Source organism: Anopheles merus, chromosome 3R (assembly GCF_017562075.2).
Source record: "Anopheles merus strain MAF chromosome 3R, AmerM5.1, whole genome shotgun sequence".
In the NCBI taxonomy this organism is placed as follows: domain Eukaryota; kingdom Metazoa; phylum Arthropoda; class Insecta; order Diptera; family Culicidae; genus Anopheles; species Anopheles merus.
In genome coordinates, this window is record NC_054084.1 from 41,000,182 (window position 1) to 41,022,655 (window position 22,474).

Here is a 22,474-nt window from a genome sequence, read left to right on the forward strand (position 1 = left end):
TGAACTATTTTCATTCCCCGTTGCTCCTTGCGACGACTCGCGGTGCTTTCTCTCTGTTGTGTTCTTGTGTTCCATTTCACCTTAGAGCTACTTTCTGCTCAGTGTTACCTTGTGCGATCGCTTGTTACAGGCCCCGTTTGGGCTTACCGCTTCGCATCGGTAGCAGGAACGAAAATAAAAAATAAACGCAAAATACACACACCAGCAAGAGGAGAGTGTGAGTGATCCACGAGCACTACTCCAGGACACGGCTCTTGGTTGGAAGTGTTTTTTTGTTGTTCCGTCTGAACAACATAAAACTAAAATCGAGCAATCGGTATGATGAAAAACAGCCCATGACCCCTTCACTTTCCACGGGCAATCCTTCTTCCTAGGAGGATACTTCGTTTTTCAGACGTTTTCCGACTCGTTCTCCTACCACTGTGTTAAACTATTGTCTATTTTGGCGTATGGTTTGCGCTGGCCCACCAAACGACGTGAAACAAATGATACTAAAATATGAAACAGTTCTATCCGAAATGGGTACGTTTCGGTCGTGGAATGCCACCTTAAGACGAGCGTCCTTTTCACTTCCCACCTCCGGTCGAGAGATGGAGGCGTGTAGAAAGTGAAAATAGTATAACCCGTTGTTGTTTTCTTACTTCCACTCGAAAAACAAAACATCACATACAAAGGAATAGAAAATAAGCCAACGCCAAAGAACGCTGGTACGCATTTTATTCGTAGCATTACAGACGCCTCACCAAATGATGGTTGGGAAGCAAAATGGAAAAGCTCGTCGTACATTTATCTTTTTGGACAGGTGCAACTACACACTATGCTGCTTTGAAACGTCGCCAATACACGGAAACCAGAACGCAGTTAAATCCGGCACAGAAATGCTTTCCGTGATAAAAGAAATCTACCAGGAGGGGGAGGAAACAAGGTACACCAAGTCCAGTTTACAAGCGTCGGTGTGTTGAATGATGTGTAAGAAAATGGAATCATACAAATAAATCGATGTACACACAATGTGCCCAGTCAGTCAGTCATGGTGGCGCATTCGCATGACGGTCACCATTGGCATTAACAAACTGTGCGCAGCTCGTACCATTTGATACGCTACAAATGTTTGTATTACAGACACAAATCAAACATTTGGTACACAGTTTAGTGTGTGTGGCATCATTTGGGATCGAGAAATTTGGACGGGCCTCCACAGGGGCTTAAGCCGCAGGACAGATACCTTTAGTACTATACCGAGCGCCAACAAATGCTTCTTATGTTGTGCGCTTTCTACACCAACCCTGTTCGCATATTTCATGCCATTTTCAAAACACCAGCAAACGCAGTACAGGACACGGAAGAATTGGAGTGGGGAAATGTAATAAATATTCATCGAAAACTGTACAATCCGTTTCGGCGATGCGAAGGAGGGCGTAGTTCACATGGCGATTCCTCGCCAGTGATAAATAATGTTTTAATCTACTACCACATTCCCGACACCCTAGCTGCCGCGTATAGCGTAGAAAAAACACCCAAACATAGAACTTAGTATTCAAATATTTTTCACGATTAGTAGCTCCCCGACAGCTACCAAGGAATGATCATAAATGAGCCGAGTAAAATTATAGCGTTACGTTCAAATTTCGCTTAAAATATGGTTCCTTTTATTGTTACACCCAGAGTTCTGCTTTGGCAGGCGGGTTGATGAATTCAAACCAGCACAGCCAAACGTTCTTAATAAGCAACAAAGGGGTGACATTTTATATTGACTGCTGCCCAAATCCCTGCCCTATGCTAAGCTTGCGGACCGATGCCGATTGCTCGAACACATATTAACCCTTTTGTTGACAGTGTGGCGCTGTAGGAGAGAAAAAAAACAGCCAACTCTTTAATACACAGGACGGTTTTGGGTCAGTGCGAAGGTTTTCTATCCCCTGCCGCTCCACGCACACCGTGGACGTTTCACCGAATTACGAACGGGTTCAATGAAGAGGAATTCAATTTCAGCTTCGACTAAAGACCGGAACTCATTTCATAAATCACCCCACCATAACGAGATTAGTCAATGTGTCGGGAATACATCTTTGGTGCGGAGGGGACGCTGGTTCTCGATCGGAAGGTCCATAAACATACTTACTTTACTGTTAATTATTATTGACCACTTTTATAACTTTGGACATGCGATACCGACTGGCAGGGTTGTGACCGGCCAAGAGCAGCCATGACGAAGAGAAAACATGTGTTCAACTATGCTGTAGGCTTTGGAAATCGAGTGACGAATTTGATATTATTGTTTGTGTATACGTGAGTAAGCAGTCATCATGAAAAAGGTATTTTGAATGAAAATGTTACAACAACAAACCAATTTCATATTTTTTATCCCAGTAAAAATGAAGCCAATCAAACCGTTCACAACTGTTTGCACACTTAAAACAAATGAAAAAGAATTATCATGATTAGGAATTAGATTTGTTGAGAAATAATGTTTTATATTGTGGTCATTATTAACTTCAACTAAAAGTTTACGTTGTGTGCAAATAAGACATATAAAATGCTTTTTGGACATTTTTTTAGAATGTTTTTAACAAAGCCGTAACGCCAAAACTTGATGTAACATCGCGATAATGCTGCCCTTTTTCCTACTACTCATGTCCCAACAGTTGCACAAACTGCATTCCATGTGTACAATGGATTCTGGCAAGCCGACAGCCAATCTGATTGAAAAACAAAAATAGTCCACACTCCGCATGCCGTCCTATTACACCCTTCACACACCTTTCACAAGTTGGAAATGAAATCGACAGAACAAATTTGTAGTGCGCAAAAATTCAATCAGAAAGCGGCGCGTGTCTTGCGCCAGTCAGCGCGGCAAAAACAGACAAAGATTGAAGCAAAGAAGCGCACACATCAAGATCTCGAAAAGGCGCGGAGCAGAGTTGAAACGACATCGCGCGACCCGACGCGAATCCAGTGAACATAATGCATTATTTGTTTTGAATTTAAATTTCATGCCGGTTCCATTTGCGGCCCACATCCATTTCGTGGCAAAATGGAATCGCTGTGTTCTATCACTACACCTGTTGTGTGTGTGTGTGCGTGTTTGTGTGGCGGCCTAGGTAACTTTCAATCTACTTACTTACCATCGGAGACATCGGAGACAACGCCGCCACAAACTGGAGTACATCAGCCTCCCGAGGGATGGACGGAAAAACAAAAACGAACTCCGAGTCAGTACTAACTGTTCTTCCCATGTTCTTCGTCATGGGAGTATGGGGCAAGGATCAAGTTTGTTTGGGCAAAGTTTAACCCCGCGGAAACAGACAACTGGGACATCGTGTTACATCTTTCGACTTTCTCGGCAGAGCGACTGTGATACGGATTCTCCAAGCGGTACGGGGATCATTTGTCGACTTTTCGTGTCGTGAATTTACTTACCAGAATAGGAAAGGACAAGAAAAAGCAGAATAGGGGTGCAAATCTGACAGGGAAAAAATAATTGACTTTTACAACAAACTTTACTTCGCGAATACATGTAGCGCTAGTAGTGAGAGCTGTGGACGAAGGACAAAACATAAGAACATGGTACAGGTGGAGGCGATGAATTTGACAAGTGAATTTGTACCTTAATCTTATCTACGTACATCATAATGACGTTGAACAGCAATCAAATAAAAATGTAATGGCCTCTGACCATGGCTACGAATTGAATTGTGGGATTTGGATATTGGAATATTGCATTTGGAGCATTCGGTAAAACCGATCGAATTCTTGTCTATAATTTCATTACAATATATGGTAAATATTGAATAGTATGATAATAATTAAAACATAATCCCGTGAATTATTATCGACCATCAGATGGATTAGGTTTAACCTTGTTTTCATGTTATAAACATAAAAGTAGTATAATTGCTGTACATTTTAAGTTATTTGGCTATGTTTGATTATATAGTGCTTGCATACTTGGTATAGCTCCAGCTCCATTAAATTGTTAAACATCTTTAGTTTAATGACGTATGGGTCTTACCAACCATAAATTGTCCATAAAGAGCATAGATATATATGAATAAAATTTAAGCCAATATTGCACTTGCTGCACAGCTTAATGCGTAAGCCTATCGATGAAGTGACTTGCGTAATAACTCCACACATACATTATTTTCTGTTGCAGACGTGACCACATTTCGCCATAAATACCTCTACCAACGAACGAATCAGCTGGCAAGCAAATTTAGCACCCAAAATACACAGGTTTTACGTTTGTGTCGACTGAAATTAGTATTTCAAACCCACACAAAAATACGGAAGCTTCACAACTCAGCTCGAATAAAGAAACAACTGCAACATAAGCCCCAGTTGAAGGTACCTTTATCTAAGGACATCCATCTGAAATGTTTATTGCGTAAATATTTAAGCGAAACATTTTGATCAAATTCACCTCGTACATGGCGGAGGTGATGGGAAGGATGCGGTTGCGCTACCACTCAGACCCATCGCAATCGTACCTGCGGGTAGTAGTTTTTGCGCTACCTACTCTAACCTAAAACAAAACACACACACACACAGACAGACAAACCTCTGTCCCCAAACGTAACAGCAGCAGCAGCAGTATGGCCCTCTCTCCTCCGCTTAGTGTACTCGTGTGTCTCGAGGGAAAAGTCGCTAGCTCCAAACAAAACACAAAAAACCCGCTCCACACTCACCAATCCAATGCGACGTGGGACCAGCCGCGTAGCTTTGCGCTACGTTGAGTAAATATTTGCCCTTCGCCTTGCCAGCCGCAACGTAGCATCAGTACCCCAGTGTGCTGACTCGCTCGCTAGGACGACGTTAAGGACGATGGATTACTTACTTTCACTATTCGGTGTTCGTGTTTAGTTCTTGAGGCCCCCGTAGGCCCAGCGAAGGAGCACTTTCTCCAGCACCGGGTTGGTAAAAATAATGCCCTCGGCAGGCTCCTCTCGTCTAAAGCATTTCTTTTACACGCTTAGATGGGTGAGTGAACGCAAATACGCCTTTTTTACTACAAACGGCGTACTACACACATCTTCTTCTACGGGACACAATTTCTGCACACCCATGGAAGATGAAAAAGGTAGTTCGTTCCAAAGTACACAGTCGCACACACAAACCCATCACTAGCACACGACAGTTAACCTCCTGTGCGGGTAAAAGTGACTTTCACAAAACTAGAAATTGCGCACACCGGGGAAAAATTTCTTCATCCGAGTAAAATGTCATAAAATAAAGTAAAATAAAAAGCCGAGAATATAAAACCAGTAACACGCACATCGTAAACCATTTTTCGGCCCATTTTGCCTCACCGACCGGCATCGACGTTGGGTGCCGGGACGAAGCGAGGTGTGGAGAGTACTACCCACCAAACTCACAAAAGACGATGCGTCGTCGTTCGAAGTAAACTAGAAGCCACAAAAAGCAACACCGCAACCCACTAACGGTTCTTTTTGATCGGATGTAGTTTTTAGTCATGTGTCGTCGTAAAAACTGTCGTCCGCTACGGGTTTCGGAAGACCACCTTCGTTTCCTTTCCTGCTTCGCGTACACTTGCACAAGGCACAGCGACATTGGTAAATTCGGCTAGAGACAATTTCTGCACACAGCACACTGGCGGGACATCCTGTTTTCCAAAATTGTGTCCCTATTGTTTCTCGCGAAAACTCAATTTCCTGTACTCGTAACTTCACACACACATTCCCTTAAATCAGCATCTACCCCAAAAGGGCGGCGGTACCGATGGCTCAAAGGATTTGCAGCAAAGGACAACAAACAAAAGGAAAACAGGATCGTGTGTGAGAAGCATCTTTCCATCCAATTCGCACACACGATGCTCGACCGGAACCGGAAAAGCCTAACGCGCACATAGCTACGGAAGCAGCGCCACCCTGCAAACTCGAAATAAGCGCCAGCGACACTTATTGGTTGTGTCAACTCATCTCAACGCATGGAAGGTGCACGGGAGGGAGAAAAAATCATACATCAATTGCGTATCGCACCCCAAAATCCGAATTCAAACCACCGATGGCGGCTTCGTGGAACGCAGCCTCATCAACCGGAAAAACGGGCGAATATCCCGAACAGGATATTCATTTGGCCGCACAGCAACATGCGTGTGGACGATGTGGAGAGTGAGAACAAAACACCGGTGATGTTTCCTTTTTTTTTTTACTGCGATCATTCGCTGATCCGGTGGGAAGTGATTATTGGGCGATTGTTTACATTTCCACATCCTGTGTTAGGTCCGTGTGGGGTATGTATACAACCGCGCGACCGTGTCGGAAGCCCGGACATTCTTGTTTGTTGCCTGATGGCATTCCACGAAGTTGAGTGGAATTGTGTTTTTTCTTCACTGACAACGAGCGGGAAAAATTGATGATATGTAAATTGGGAAAAAACGAACATAAAAAAATGAGACAAAAAATCCTCAAGTTCGGATTTTTAATGTTTGTGTACAGCATTTCATGAACCGTCTCAGTCTGTGCCCGCATCTGGACTCCATGAGAAATTACTTCACATGGAAGGATCATATTACAGGATCGTATAATGCCTGTATTCATTTTATTCACACTTACAAGGATAAGCGAATAAGACTTAATGGGGTTTGAAATAAAATGACTTTTTCAAATATTGTTTTAAGCGGCAATTGCCGAAGAGGTCCTAACTCACATAAAGTTTTTGGAGATGAGTTTTTTGTTGTTTATTTTTATAGAGACTTTGTGCAAATTGTCCTATTTCGCCACTTTAGAGGAGATGAATATATTGATGATAATACCAATAAGTGGAGAGGATCAACAGTTTAACGGATTATGTTACAATTATGTAAAAGGCTATATCGGTTATGAGCTTCACGTTTTCCATGATTAGTCTATGCCGACCTTTGAGTTGTTATTTCATATCAGTCTTGTTAATCCTACGATGAGTCGTGGTTCACTCCTTTGAAGTTGCAATCCAGAAAGATGATATTCTTGAGACACTATCTAAACATACCAGCTAGAATCTTAGAAATATATTAGCTATGTCACAGCGCTAAACAAGATGCGATGACTAAGGATACTCTGTTTCCCATAGTTAAACACGTTTCAATAACTGTTCAAACAGAATCTGTGTATCCTTGGAAAATTATCCCACGAAAATGTGGTTCCCATGCATCTAATAACGTAAAGCATCCTCACACCACCAACAAGGATAAAAAGAACACAAAAAGAAAAGGGTTGAATAGGAAGCATTGTAACATAAAAAGAAACAATAGAGAAACTCATCATTTCCGTGTAATTTGAAGCCACTCTGCACGATCAAACAAACTTCCAAATGAGGAAATGAAAATGCCAACAATTTCTTCATTCCCAACGCATCGAACATTTAATAGGTACAGCATAATCATACACACACGTCACACCATATGGTACTGCAGGGCAATAATTTATTGGCCAACGGTCGTCAAACGCAGCCTTCGCTTAAGGAATTGATTGACTCTCGAGAGCGGTACACACACGGACACCAATCAATTAGACCTGAAGGCAGAAGGAAGACGGATCCCGGGATTATAACCAAGCTAGCCGAACCTCCGGGGTAAGAAATTATCAATCACTCAAACCTATCAACAGCACATTTTGGTTCGATTTTCGAGCGCCTACAGGACTACAGATAACCCAACACGGGCGGTGCTGTGCGGTGGAGCAGAAAATCCAAACGGATAAGGGATTCCCGATGGCGCAAATCTTGAAAGCATCTAAACCGTGCCACTATATTTCCTCCAATTGCCACACAATCGGAAACGTTCAATCATTTGCTAAACATACAGAACACATTTTCGAATACACACACAGGCTTGTTTGACCCGCATTTTGTACCGGTACCGGGACTTACGCACCCGGGTCGTTTCGACTCACTCTCCTGGCTCACTCTCCTGGCTCACTCTCCTGGCTCACACACCCCAACGTGTACGCAATTTATACGCAACTTAATTATGCAGCTATTTTCAGCCATTTTGACACCATACGCAATTTCTCGGGGTCTGTGCGAATTGCAGACCTGATTGCTGTTGCTTTCCACACCGGAACGATGAGAACTTCCGCAAGCAGGCTCTGTACGGTGTTGGCCGGTGGCATTGTGTACGCATAAATCGCCTGCCCTCTTTTGCCAGTGGAAGGTTCCCGCTCGTTCCTAGCGCAAACCGAACAAACCGAAAGAACTGTTCAAGAAATGGTTAGCTCCTTTTCTTCTAGGACGAATGCAAACTTATTTCCACCACCCCAACAACTCCAGCCCCGGGTGGAAAACTCCCTAGTTGGAATCGACATTGGAGGGAGCCGCTAACCCTAGCAACGATACCTAATAAAAAACTCACCTCCCCTCCCCCCCCGCCCCCCCTAAACGAACCCATCCAGAACTCTATCAATCATCACAAGGCATCAAACTAGGGAACTGGTATCAGAGAGCAAAAATAAAAACAGCAAAATATTAGACCCACAACACAACAACTGGCTTTTTCGCGTCCACGCCTCTGCTCGGTTCTTCGCACCCTATAGGTTGTGTGAAAAAAAGCGAGCGCAGTCCTTTGAAATATTGAGAAATTCCTACCAGACACAGCCCAGAGACAGGGCAGGGACCATGACCAACAAGCTCGCCTAGCCGTAAACTATGAAAAAAAAAACAATACAAAACAACGTCTACACCAACAAAGCGCACTACGCGAACCTCCAAAAAAAAAAACGATTTCTGTCCTCCTTGATGTGTCCGCATATGCCCAGCTATGGGCTATGGTTCATTAATAACAATCGATTACACCGTTTAATGCTTTCAAATAAGCAAATTGGATCCTTTTTTAACGGGGCAGCTCGTGGCCCAATGCACCTCGAAAATACACACTAACAGGAGAAAGAGCTAGTATCATGGCTTGAATGTACCATTGGAAATGGAATTAGGCTTACACGCGCTCCACAGAGAGGCAAACTATCCCAATACGGGTGTTTATTTACATCAAGCAGGGAGAAAGATGTCCTACTTCACGTTTGGGTGGGAGACTCCAAAAATGATTAATTGATTGGCACCCTCTCCGGGCGAAGGGCCAAAGAAAAAAGTGGGTAAAATCCCAAAAAAACCTAACGAAACACTTTGAGGCAGTTTGTCATTGAGGCACGCATCAGACAAAACATTATTGTGTACGTTTCGTTCCGGTATGCTGAAGCGCCCAACCAAGAAGCGCCACGAGGTCTTCATTACAACCGTTAGCAGTAGAGGAGAGACAGCAATCAACCCAATATCCTTCCCTCGGATCAAAGTCTCCAATATCCAATACCGTATTCTCATTACATGCACAACCTTCTGGATCACACACATATACACGTTGCTTTGGTGGTTATTCCTTTCGCGGTGATTAGCTTCCCACTATCATAGACAGCTAGTCTCGGAACATATGAGTGTGTCTATGTGCACTCGCTCACTCTCCCCCTTAAACCCATGTAACATGGTGCTTGATTGCTTGTTAAGATTAGCAGCTAAATGCTTACCACCGGCACACTATAATGCGATGCGATATACGGCTGACCCCGTCTCAGTGACACCGCGTGACCGGGAATGAACGGACCACCGCCGTATGTAGAGCACCAATGGCGCACACAAACAAGCCACCAGGTGTAACCTATCTTCGTTTATTGATGGATGAACGAACGGAAACGGTTCCCCGAGCTTGGCCATGTTTCGAAGGAGACTGAACAGCGAACGAGCGCCACTGACAGCCGTGATGATTGATTTGTTCGTGAGGCAGGAACAAAACGTAAAAGTGCACGACGGGCCACAACGTTGTGTTGTGGAGCGTCATTTCTAGAGCGCACACCACGTGTAACGCATGCGGTTATGGGGAAATTCGATCCATCGGACCGAACCGTTCGGCGTTCAATCAAGAGTATAATTAATGGTCCCAATCATACGGTTCTCCGGTACAGGCGCGGCAGGCCAACACTTGATTCACCATAAAATGTGTAATTGATACGGCAGTCGCTCCAATGATACTTCTAATTGGAAAATTCAATTGTAATACACTCTCACTTCATTATGCGTCGTTTCATCTGCCTGAAATCTGGATCCCTTCCAAAACGGTTGTGGTGGATTATCTCCTCAGGGAGGGGGTCGTAAAAAAGAATATTGTGCAATTTCTTTATTTTACGATCACCGCAGTCCGCAAATTTGTTTCTGCAGGCGTCTTTAAGTCTACGCAGAATCATACGGTGGTCTGGCTCATTGAACGGAAATGCGACATAAAATAAACCTCCAACTAAGTAACTTCTGCCCAAATTTTATCAAAATAAAGTCAAGAGATTATACAAACTTGCGTGTAAATGTAAAATCAACTCTGTAAAAAGCAAACGGCATGGATTAAAAGGATGTAAAAAACGGCTCGGTATTGAGTGAGACTTATACGGGCATTGGTTCTGGGGCTGCGGTGTACGGTAGTACATACAACTTTTGCATATTCAACACACTTGGTACAATAAATTTCTAACACGAAATGCCCGCGCTCTCGCCCCTTTTTTCGCTTGCCATTCATTCCTTGCGAGTAAAATTATACTAATCAGCAATCGTCAGAACAATCCGCAGGATCCTCGCATTGAAAAGAAAGAGACAGGGAAACATTGGAGACACCGCGCGCTGATGAAAGTACCCCGAGAGCAAAAGGATCCTTGAAGCAAATCTAAGACATTCCAGTTGATGCAGCATTTTTTGCGAGTGGATTGGTCTTTGTATGTGTATGTGTGTTTGTGTGTATGTGTGTGTATACATACGCATAGATTCAATGCGCCCGGGAAGAAAACTCAATCTCGTAAGCGAATGACAGAGTTTACGATGTTTTGCATGGTTTGAATGTGAAATACCTATCGATCCTTCGCCTATATTGTCCCGAGAGTAGTTGCGATGAAAGGCCGCGCATATCTCATTGACATAGCGGCGGCGCTTGCCCCGACCTTTCAAGCGTACTGCCACCGTTGCTGAGAGGGATAGGCGGCTGGGGGACCGCCGGTAGGTAATGCAGTAAGCTAACCTCTGTCACTATCCTACACTCGGGTAGAGGCACGGATAAGCGGAGATAGACGTCCATAATTGGCATCACGATGCTGGTAAGAATGTTAGCCGTCTTCATACATGTGAGGGATTTTTCTCGCCAGCTTCATCCTGCGGGATGCTGATTTTCGTTGAGTTTCCGTCTGCCCGTGCGACCTATTTACTGAAACTGTCAGTTGCTGTCACTTTCGGTTAGGGTGATTTCTTATCGCGTGATAGATATCTTAGGGTGGTATGTATGAACCGCTGTCAATTATTTGAAGCCTTTTCGCTGGAAAAACGCTACTTGTACACCTTTGTTCTGCTTCTTTTGTTGTGCCCTCTAAGTCTTACTTGCGAATGTTGCAGCTAATTAAATTACTTCCATTGTTTTTTTTATTGATTTAGTACATAAAATATTGATTACATAAACAAATAAATAAATAAAGTTTGTAATATCATTTTGGGACAAAATAAATTTTCACAGCTTCTAATATTTTGGGATTAACTGTTGTAATACGTCTATTTTGAGACATATCAACCAACATATTTTATATGTTAAATAAGTTTAAGCACAGACTATTTCTTCATTAATTAGTCACAAGACATTAATTGTAAGACATGGCCAAAGTTTTATGTTGAAAACTATTTTTTTAAATATTTTAGGTATTATAGCCTAAAATGTTAAAGGACGAAGTTTAACAACTGCTAATGTCAATCACCTGGAGTGTCAAGCATCTTGGCATTGTTTGATTTCTTATGTCATTAGTATTATGTTTGACTGTTGGGATCATTCGCTGGTGCCTAATGCCCGGGTTTTTAAATATAATAAGCAGCAACATTAGTTCAATAGCACCATGTTCAGATTTTCATATTTATTTCAAAAACTGTATACGTGTCTGTCTTTAAAGTTGACTTAAATTTAAGTTGGTATTATTATTTTGTAGCAGTTTTGATTAGGAAAACCGTACGAAAATGATCCGGCCACAAATTTAAATGTTTCTCTTGCTCTCAATAACAACAACAACAACAATTTCAAAAAATTTCTACAATATTTTCATAGACCTGGGCGTAAGGATTAAGAGCAACCTACAAAAAAAATATAGAAAAAGTTTATGTATGTCATTTAAAAATTTATAACATCCGAATAATACTCGGTTATAATATTAATAAAAATACTACAAGACTATGATAAGAAACTGAAGTATTGTCTTCAGCAAATTTTAAAGACAACTTCACATGCATGACAGTTTACCAGCCTTCCTCAGTATGGATTTAGTACCGTACTGCACAACAATAACATCTAGCATACCACCGACAACCACGATCGCAAGAGTGTCCTGGTTTCATACACTCTCCACACACATGCTGATAAACGCATCCTCATGGTAACGGAGGGTAAAGCATCTGCTTGCGTCGAAAAACAAGAAAAAGCTAAAGCTTACACTATCATGCCCATTCCTCCCGTACATTATCCTTTATCCGGCTGCAGCTAAACCCCGTCCAACGATGGCTCGTTTGCCACTGCATCCCACAGCACCAACACCAAAACAGTACTTGTGGTAGAAGGCAAGACAGGCAGGCGTTGATGTGGATGGGTGTTAGTAAACTCGCCCTTAAGCGCAGCAGCATTGCTACCGTTCCGATGTAAAACACCGTTCGGTAAGGTTGTGGGTGTGCGATTGTCTACCGTCAACCGCGCGTTTGCCCTTTTTCATCCCTTTCCCGGGTTCACCGGGGGGGGCAATAGAGAAAATAGAACCTCGCCACATGGATCGCAGCAGAAAGGGACGGTACAGCCCGAGGGGCACGAGTTGGAAAATATGTATTTTTTGTTTGCAATTCCAATAATAATACTGAGACGTTTTCCCCTCCGGGGCAAATGCCGTGAGTTACACATTTCACTCTCGCGGCGGTTCACACTCGCTCAATTTCTTCTTTCCTTTGTCTGGGTAGCGCGCCGGAGAAAGGTGAAAGAACAACCAACGGTGATGAAAAGCTCCAGCCAAATAGGTGAGAATTGAACATCGCCACACGGTCCTGACGCTGACGGAGAGCATACGGTGTTGTGTTCCAGCCGGCTCTCGGCCGCACACACGCGTGACATGCGCAGTAGTGATGGCTGCTCTCGAGCCCTGAGCAAAGGACGATGTCCGTAACATGTGGCACGGTGGTGTGTTATGGGAATTTTTCTACTTTCCTGTAACTACGGCACGGCACTATCTATCGGCAGCGTGTTACTCGTCTGAGTACGCTTGAGTTTTTTTTAGATCAACTAAAGGGAGGACTTGTTGGTAGCTGAAGATGGTGCAAAGTGAGCAACCTTGCAAACGTAAAATAGAGACAGATATGTAATAAGGAAAGAGACAGAGCAAGAAAGTCGCCATAAACCGAATAGATAATTTCGGTGCAATATTGAACTTTATGTCAAAACCCACGAAAACAGTAATAAGTAGCAACACACAAAGAGATTACAGAAAATGCAAACCAAAGCTGGTACTCCTGAAAACCGTTCAAAGCACAGCAAAAATCATTCCAATGATTAACTCGTATCCTCGTACCCCGGGCAACATTGACACGAGCAAACATCCTCTTAGTAAACCTTAAGTGAGATGACACAAACCACTAACACTGCTGCTACTACTTCTCCGCAGGACACATTGTCAACACTCTTCCAGTACTCCCTCCTTGCGCTACCATTCTACGGCCATCTCACAGCCGTTTACTAGCGCAAACAAAACAAACGCCCCAGACGCAAGGTAAAATACTTGAAAAAGCCGTCGCCACAACGAGAAAAGTATGCCGGACCTGAGTAAATACGCAGAACCAGTTATCGCCCACCATCATCATCAGCAGCAGCTCCCTCCGTTCCGTCACCCAACAAAAAGAAAATGGTGTAGAGTAAGGGCACTCTCGGAAGGTGGCGAAAAAAGTGTACCTTTACCACAAGAACATCTTGCACTCCGCCGTGCCCGGTAAAAGTGCGCGATATGACAGCATAGTCGCGTAGCGGTAGACACTTAACCATTTGGCTCCTTGCGTCTGAAATGATTCAAACACTGCGCTGTCCCCTCGTGCATCCGACCTCGCCAGTACTGTTGGTCCGAGTAGATCGAAATGATGATACGAAAAGCAGGCGGAAGCGAAGAGGAAAATGCACATAAAGACAAAGAATCGTTATTGCCCGATATAAAAACAACGACAAAACAGAACGATAATGGTTGGTGAGGCTCCACACAGCAGCAGCAGTAGCGTTTACAGGGTTTGGAAGGCAGAAGGATGAACGCCGAGGTAATAGCTCAACACACAAAAGCCCGGCCAAAGTGCCAAGGACGTACTGTACCGTTCGGAACACCCGGTACCACCGATGCCGGGAGGAAGGCGAGTCGGTGTCAGGATGGTGCACAGGGCCAAGCGTAAACTATGGTATTATCACCCACGGTGCCAATGCCGGGACGAAGATGCTTCTCCACACGCCAGTGCCGATTGGATGTGACAAGGAACGCAATACACAGATCAAGATGTGGTTGGTGTGCAATAGTCGTTACTACCACGCCCGATACACAACCACACTTTGCAGTCTGTTTGCGGGAAGACGAGCCGTCCCCAGCAAACAGTCTGTTCCCGTCATCGCTGCCGCCAGACCATCGCGGGCTGTATTTTCACCTCGAACGGTGAAAAAACGATTCCACAATAGCAATAGCAAACTGTTCCGCTGTCCGTCCTTCTGTTCGATTCGATTTAATTCCACGCCGTAGTGGATTCTGCCCCAGTTGGCAGTAACTCAATGTGTGCCTGTGCCACCTCGTTTATGATTTTTCGGGGTTCCTTCCTTATTTACTGGCACAGTTTGCGCTTGCAAGCCGGAGCTCTATTTTGTAGCTTCCCGTCTCACCCCAATATGCCCCAATAGGTGAGCGGCTTTGATTTCTTTCTTTTTTGACACCGTTGTATATCCAAACGGCCACTGTTTTGGCGTGGCAGGTGCTGAAAGTTTTGTAATTTCTCCACTATGTACACTTCCAGCAGAGCACCGCCGGGAGGTAGAAGGCAGAAAGGGCACACATAGCAAAAAAAAAGTAGATAAAGCAAAGAGCACAGAGCCAGCTACACCAGTAATCGAATTCTTGCGAATGCAACCTCCAAAGAGCGGGTAGCATCCTTGCTGGTAGGTTTGCCATTACACGACGATGAACCACCCAGCAGGGAACTGCACTAGTAAGCACATATGAAATGATGGCAATCGGAATTTTGTGGACCGATGAAATACTTCAAATCGGTTTCTGCAGGGTAGATGGCCGTAAAAAAGGACGAAATGAAAACGGGATTGAATCGATTACAGGTCTGGGAGGGCTGGTGCAGGATACGATGCCTTCAAGCACCAGAATTGGCAATTGGCATAGGAATGCAATTCGAGTGTTGACCAGTGGTGGTGAAAAGTGGTTGGAAATCGTGCAAAGATTCCGATTTTCATGGAGACGCATGGTTGAATAAGACATTTTAACATATCTAATTTTTCAAAAGGTTCATCATACAGTTTATAAGCAAAATTATTTGTAAACATTGGATAAAATGTTTACAAAAACAAATGTTTAAATTTTATAAAAAACATGTTAAAATAGAATTTGAGTTTTTTATCGTTCTTATTTCCGCAATTTATTGGATCCATTTTAATAGTTTAAGTTACAACACTGAATAAGTAATCATAAATGAGTTCAGCTGAATGATGCTTGTTGGATGCGTGGTTTTGTATGAAGAGTTAAAATTTTTCAATAGATCTATCAAACTCCAGATAACATAATTGCAAGAATCGACATTGTTGGAAAATGCTATCCTGCTGAATCAATCATCTATGAAAGCAAAACATCGCATTCACAACGGCTGGATATTTCCACCTTCACTGTACACAAGCGAAAAGCCTTAACCAAGGAACAAAAATATCATTTCCAATCCGCAAAACCGCCTCCGTACAACCGTATAAGGAGCGACCACAACGGCTGAACGGAGAAAAAATGTGCAAGCAAATGGAAATCAACACCAGCATCTTCGCCGCAGGTGTCCCGTGTCCGTTGTAACGACCGGTTTTCGATCCCTGAGGAGAATGCATCGTTCCCGCAATCGAAAACGGTGCGGTAGCAACAGCATCTATTGAATTCTATTTAAATTTTTATTGATTTTATTTACACAAAACAGCAAAACGTCTCCTGTCCCAGCTGTGTGCGGCGGACACAGAACTATTGCGGATATGCTATGTGTGCTATGTGCAATCGTTCCAGGGAACGATTATCGAATCCTCACGGGCGCGGTAATACGAGCGACGACATTCAACAGGACGTTGAAATGTCTTTGAATATTCCTATCGAAAATTGATCCCAAATTGACCCTCTTTCCCTTCTGGCTGGTTAGATAAATTGAAGGGAGAAAAATTGACCCTCAAATTGAAAGTTCTGTTAATGGTTGTTTTACAATACGCAAACACTGATCGGTTAAAATTGTCCCGTGGGATTAATCCCCCCTCGTAACACAAAGTAACTGCGGTAAGTTTGTCGTTCTGTGGTTGATGATGATTTGGCTTTTGCAAAGGAAATGGCAAACAATCGTAACACACTTACCCCGCGCTAGTCCCTTCCACACGACGCTTCTGCTGCGCGACCACTTGAGTGTGGTCAGCCACTGAAAATGGAGGAAGAAAAGAGCAAAATAAGTAAATGGAAAATTAAAATCCACCATCCATCGCCTGCTTTGAACGCTTTCTCACTGGAATGTACCACAATTTCTCATTTCATCCTCATTCGTACATGCAAATGTAGGCAGCAGCAGCAGTAACTACCCCGAAACAAATCGACCTCTAGAAATCCTGCAATCATTTTCACACGCCACCAACCGCAACTGTCACATCAAAAGCACCCGGGACCGATGGTCGACACTTCCCGGAGACACCACCGGTTTGATTTCAATGGCCACACGACGACGGTCAGCCTGTGTGTGTGTGTACTTACCGGTGCCGTTGGTGTTGCCGGCGTACGCCATATCAAAGCCATACATTCCGTAGCCCCACATCGTGCCGCGTTTTTGTGTTTTTGTCTGTGCTGTCCGATGCGCCAATACCCTATCTGACCGCCGTATGGGTCGGTGTTAGCGCCAAATGGTGCTGCGGCGGCGGCAAACCCCAACGGAGTGCGAAAATTCAACCACTCTTCAACCAAGAAATGATGACGGCCGGTAGTCACTTTTACCCTCTCACTGCTAGCACACACGGTACGGAGCGAACGACAGCAGTACCAAACGCACAACCAATGTCTACAGATTTTTTGTTACAGCTTCCCACCCAAAAGGGTTGCTGCAAGGAGCTGGAACAAAAACCAAATCCCACTGATTGGCTACCAGATCAAGTGCCGGTATTCAATTGTACCAGCCGATTATGGTTAGCCGCGCAACAGCACTTCTGAGCTAATTAAAATCGAACCATCGATATCGGGCAATCAACACCACACGCCACTGCCACATAGACTACAGACGGGTAGACTTTGGTTAGGCGCTTCCGCCGCAAGACGCACACTCGATCCGGGATGGACGCCAAAGGTTTGAGTTTCAGAAGAATGTGGAAATGAAAAAAACGGACGACGATGTCCTTCTCAGCCACAAAAATACACAAATACAAATACACACACACACACATGTGATGCAGGCAATATTAGAAAAACCTCATCTCAGAACCATTCGGAAGATATTCGCTCGCTCTGAGAAAGCTTAAGTTCAGCTTCCCCTATTGCGGACACCTTGCAAAGTAACTCACGCGAAGAATTCTGGGTGAGCATACGCTATGCTCCTCCAAAATGCTCCAGGAAGAAATAGACGAGAGTCCAAAAGAGTGCACCACAACACCATAGTGTTGCCGGCATGTGAGTGAGTGTGTGCGTCTGTTGTGGCCACCACCATTGAACCATTCACGCGGGGAAGAGGTATAGACACTGTTGTCCATTTATCGGTCCACGGGAAATGCGCATGACCTGTACCGCTTGTGATAACGGCGTAGCGGAGTAGGAGTAGGTAAGAAGCAGGTTGCTTACGCGGAAATCATTCAACGGAATCGTAAGGTGGTTTTCCACCGGTATACGACACCGTGAAGAAGGATGTAATGATGTCTTTCTCCAGGGTATGCGAGAGAGATAGAGAGAAGAGAGAACGAGAGTTAAATATTGAGAGATATCAACTTTACCTGCCTTTCTGACACACCAATCCGTAGTCTACCGACAAACGCCATCTGCGAAAGGTAGAAGGTAACCGATCTGGCGGGGTAAAGGGTAGCCCGTACAGCGCAGCTTGATTAGATTAGGTCCATTAGTATGCAAACCACGGCCCTGCACAGTATATACCGTGTCTCCCGTGTTGGGCTACCCTGTCAGAGAAAAAGACCGTAAAACTTCCGGCAGCCAAATCGTCCCAAACCCTCCAAGCCTTAAGGCTCCAAGATAAAGGGATGCCCTCGGAGAAGTTGGGTTGGAGCCACAGAGCAGAGGCTGTGGAGCGACGACTGTAACATCGTTTGCAACTGAAGATACAGAGTTACAGAGTGCAGTTGATAGTAGGTACCGCACAGCTCCTTTTGGTCTTTAGTGGAATATTTTTCATTTTCATCCTATTTTGTACAAACAACCAAGCGCATTTAATTAAGTTTTGTTGCAGATGTTCAGGATATATTCTAAAGAATATTCCGAAAGCCTAACAGCAAGAGTTAAACACAGATACCAGCCCCACACACGTCCATCTTCAGCATTACACACAGCTGATGATCCTCTCCGTTTGACCTCCATCACCATCAGTTGCCGACACCTCGTGATGTCTTTAACGCTACGAATCGCACCCTCTCTCAAAGAAAAAAAGTGCCGAAACATGTCCGTCGCACGTGCAGCACTCCCAGACCCAGATCAAACCAATAATTACACGTACACCGCCACCATTTCAAGGCCTTTGCTCTCAAGCACTGAAGAAAACCTTCCATTGATGCGCCTCGAAAATGGAACCTGTTCCACTATTGAACGAACCAACCTCAAGAAGAAAAAAACACACACACAGCAAGCAACCAGAACAGGCCCCACACCAAATATACTTCCGCCCAAGCCAAAACGTGATCGTGAGGAGCGTGTGCTCCTCACGCGACGACGTGGCGCATGATTGGAATTATAACAAAAATTAGGATGCAACCGTCATGCCGTCATATCGACAGGCACCTTCCCCTCCCTAGGACCTAACCATTGAGCAAACCCAGACACAGGACATCAACAGGGCAGCGGGCCGAATGAATGTCTTTCACGTACCGACCGTTTGCCCGGGGAAAACGTGTCCCGTGTCGAGTTTGCGTGTGTGCGCGCGCGGGGGGCAGCAACTGACAAACTGGCCACGACCAGGGCCAACATCATCGAAGACACCCCCAGAAGAAATTGGTGAAGGCAAAACAAACCCGCGAAGGCGATAGTTAGGGAAGAGAGCCGAGGTAGAAGGTACGTAACGCAACCTCGAATCACGGAACACGCGCGACTCCCCGGTCCCGGTCGAGCGCTTTCTTAGCTTTTCTTAGTTAATATGTGCGGCAGCATGCATTATACTTTTCGTGCTCTCTTATGGGCGCAAGCAGGGGGCAGGGGCGGCTTTCGCTCGGTCAAGGATACGGAGGAGCTAGGGACGGCGTTCGTTCGACAGGTAACGGTGGGTCAACCTTACTTCTTTCGTTTTTTTTTTGCTCTTCAAATCGAACTGCTGCGTGTCCTTGAAGTCTGTTGTCTCCCGCGCGTCATTGCGGAACCAGTGCACGCACCCAGCAGTCCCTCGGAACTTCTTCCTTCCCGGCACCGGTCGGTCCGAAAACTCCAACCGCCGCCCGCAAACATTCACCCACATGTATGTTATATGCAGAACACGGAACAAAACCACAATAAGAAGAACAACGGTAAGCACACATGGATGCTCTCCGTCTAACGGTTGGAGGATGTTTGTCTGCAAAACCCCTTTGCCTGCTGCTGTTGGTCACTGCTTCAGAGCCTCAGTCTGATGGGCGAGACAGTCATCGATTTCATTAAATTTCTGAACAGGAACGAAAAACGGGGGCTTGGGTTAGTTGGTCTCGCCGTTTCGTCCGCCTCTCTGTACGGGGCTTTCTCTTCCGTCCGGCTTTTCAGCACGTTCGCGTTGCCGGCGACTTCCGCCTTCAGCATGCTCCCACGCTGAAAACATATCCCGGACACATCCCGCCCGCCCCCTTGCACATGAACCGGATGAAACTTGTCTCGCTGAGGTGTTGTGGTGCTGGCGGGTCGATGTCAGGACACTCCTCTGCTCGAGCAAAACCGCGATGGCGCACGTTCGGCACGAAAAAGGCCAATCATACCCTCCCCCGCTACACCAGCTACACCGCTCCCTTTGCTACACACACAGAGACAAACACAGCCGAGGAAACGAAATATGGTTCAAGGTCGAATCTTTTCATCACTCCGTGTACTACCGAGTACCCGCCGTACTCATTCACAGTCTGGGTGGCCTACGGGGAGGGCTGGGAGGCAGACGTGGCAGATTAAAGTACGGAAAACACGGACGAAACCACCCCGGTTCGTGACGGTTCATTCACAATTTTTGTGGCCACAGCCACAGCCACATACACACAGACACCCATTCCACACACCCGCCACTGCACCACTTCGGCACGAGCCGGAAAGGTCGACAGACACTGCACACACACACATCAGTCCGAGACTTGGCGGCAGTGTGACATTCGTGTCACACCGACTTTTGCCCCGTCATTAGCAGGCGGACGACGGCACGGTTTTCATTCGTGTGCCATTGGATACGTTGTTGCGTGGTACTTCTTTTCCCAGCAGGAGCAACGGGGAGGGGTTTAGGATGAATGCAGCGATGAGATTTGCCAGCCGTTTCGGCGTATCGGCACAGTGGGTCATTGAGGGAAAAAGGTGAAAAAAAAACAAATGGAACAATAAAGAACGGGGGGGAAAACGAGAGCTGTCAGTATTGGCGGTAGTGTGGCATCTGTGTGGCAGAACGTGGCAAAAGCTCACGCTCCACAAGCGCGGCCACACAAATCGATGACGTGTGTGTGTGTAGAATGAAAGCGAAAGTGCATGCGGGTGTCCCGGGGTTTCGTGCATGCATTGATTCGATGGCATCTAACTAACAACAAGAGGGCAGGAAAGTCAATTCACTTTTTCCAGAGACGTAATGAACTGTAGCGTCACGCAGGAATTTCATCGCTAAACGGTACGAAACGACACGTAGTATGCGGCAGGAAGAAAGTACAGTATGGGTAATAAATTTCAATTAAATTTTTAGACGCTTGCCAAAATGTTCAGATCATTTAATTGCCAAAAATGATATCATAATCGTGAAAGTCTATTGATGATTGAAAGTTTAAAGAACGTGAGGCTGACGTTCAAGAAATGCAAGGGCGACGTGACCCATACGTGACATCCTGATCAAATGAAAATTTTCGTCTAATATAAGAATATTACAAACATCAAATATTCAAGATGATCAAGTCGAACGTAAAACCGGTCCATAACTAGCAGGAAAACTTACATAAAAACTAGCAAAAGAAGAAAATGGAATAAATGTCGTGACTTCTGGCCAATTTGTAACTTGGAAAGACTGTCTCAGAATAGTCTACAAACTGTAAAAACCGAACCTTTTTGATAAAAAAAAAACTCAAGAATCGTAATTACATGCACAAGACGATGTTTAACAATTATGTTTTACGTGATATTGAGCAGACCAAACATTTAATTAGAATGAAAGAGAAAACTGCAAACCTGTGGTGTGCTCTCTAGACCACATCTGCGACTCCGAATTGACTCTGATCTGGCATTGGATAGTCGAATTCCGACTCCAGCAAAATCAAGATTACTAGTTCCGTACAAAGTCGTCCGGAGTCATTTCATTTTGTGGTGTTTTTTTTTTTTTTGTACCACATTCGCTTTGCGCGTGCACTTCTCAAGCAGGCCTTTCTTACTGAGAATAGCGTTTTGAGTCGACCGCAGTCGACAGGAGTCGGAGTAGAAGATGAAATGCCTGACCACAAAAAATGCACTGGCCACCTCCGGCCGACTCAGGACAGCCCCAACACCGATGGACTCCGCCTCCGAGGACTCCGGACGATTCCAAATCTGCAGGATTCTGGGCGATTCTGGACGGCTCCAAACGATTCCAGTCGGCTGGATAAAGCTGGCCGGACCTATCTTCCGGAGTTAGTTCCAAAATTCTCGGAGTCGGATCGGAGTCGACTCCGGATATTCATAACTATACCCATCACTACTGTAAACACTATACCTTTTTTATTATGTCCTACAATATTCCGAATGAAACCCAGCGCCTTCGATTCGATCGTATTAATCGATCGTTAATATGTGTTTAAAATAACGGATTATTGTCC

The 22,474-nt window shown here is 44.8% G+C and overlaps 1 protein-coding gene across 5 annotated transcripts in view; it reads right to left on the bottom strand.

The window, feature by feature from the left end:
* Positions 1-22,474, bottom strand: part of LOC121598013 (aryl hydrocarbon receptor nuclear translocator homolog) — a 196,771-nt gene that overhangs the window by 164,661 nt on the left and 9,636 nt on the right. For 4 of the 5 annotated variants that reach the window (XM_041924443.1, XM_041924444.1, XM_041924447.1 and 1 more), the window contains exon 2: positions 16,653-16,713. In XM_041924443.1, coding sequence (XP_041780377.1) covers positions 16,653-16,713 — 61 coding nt within the window. Of the gene's footprint in view, positions 1-16,652; positions 16,714-17,039; positions 17,607-22,474 lie in introns of those variants that run through there. The other variant, XM_041924442.1, reaches the window with a different exon arrangement.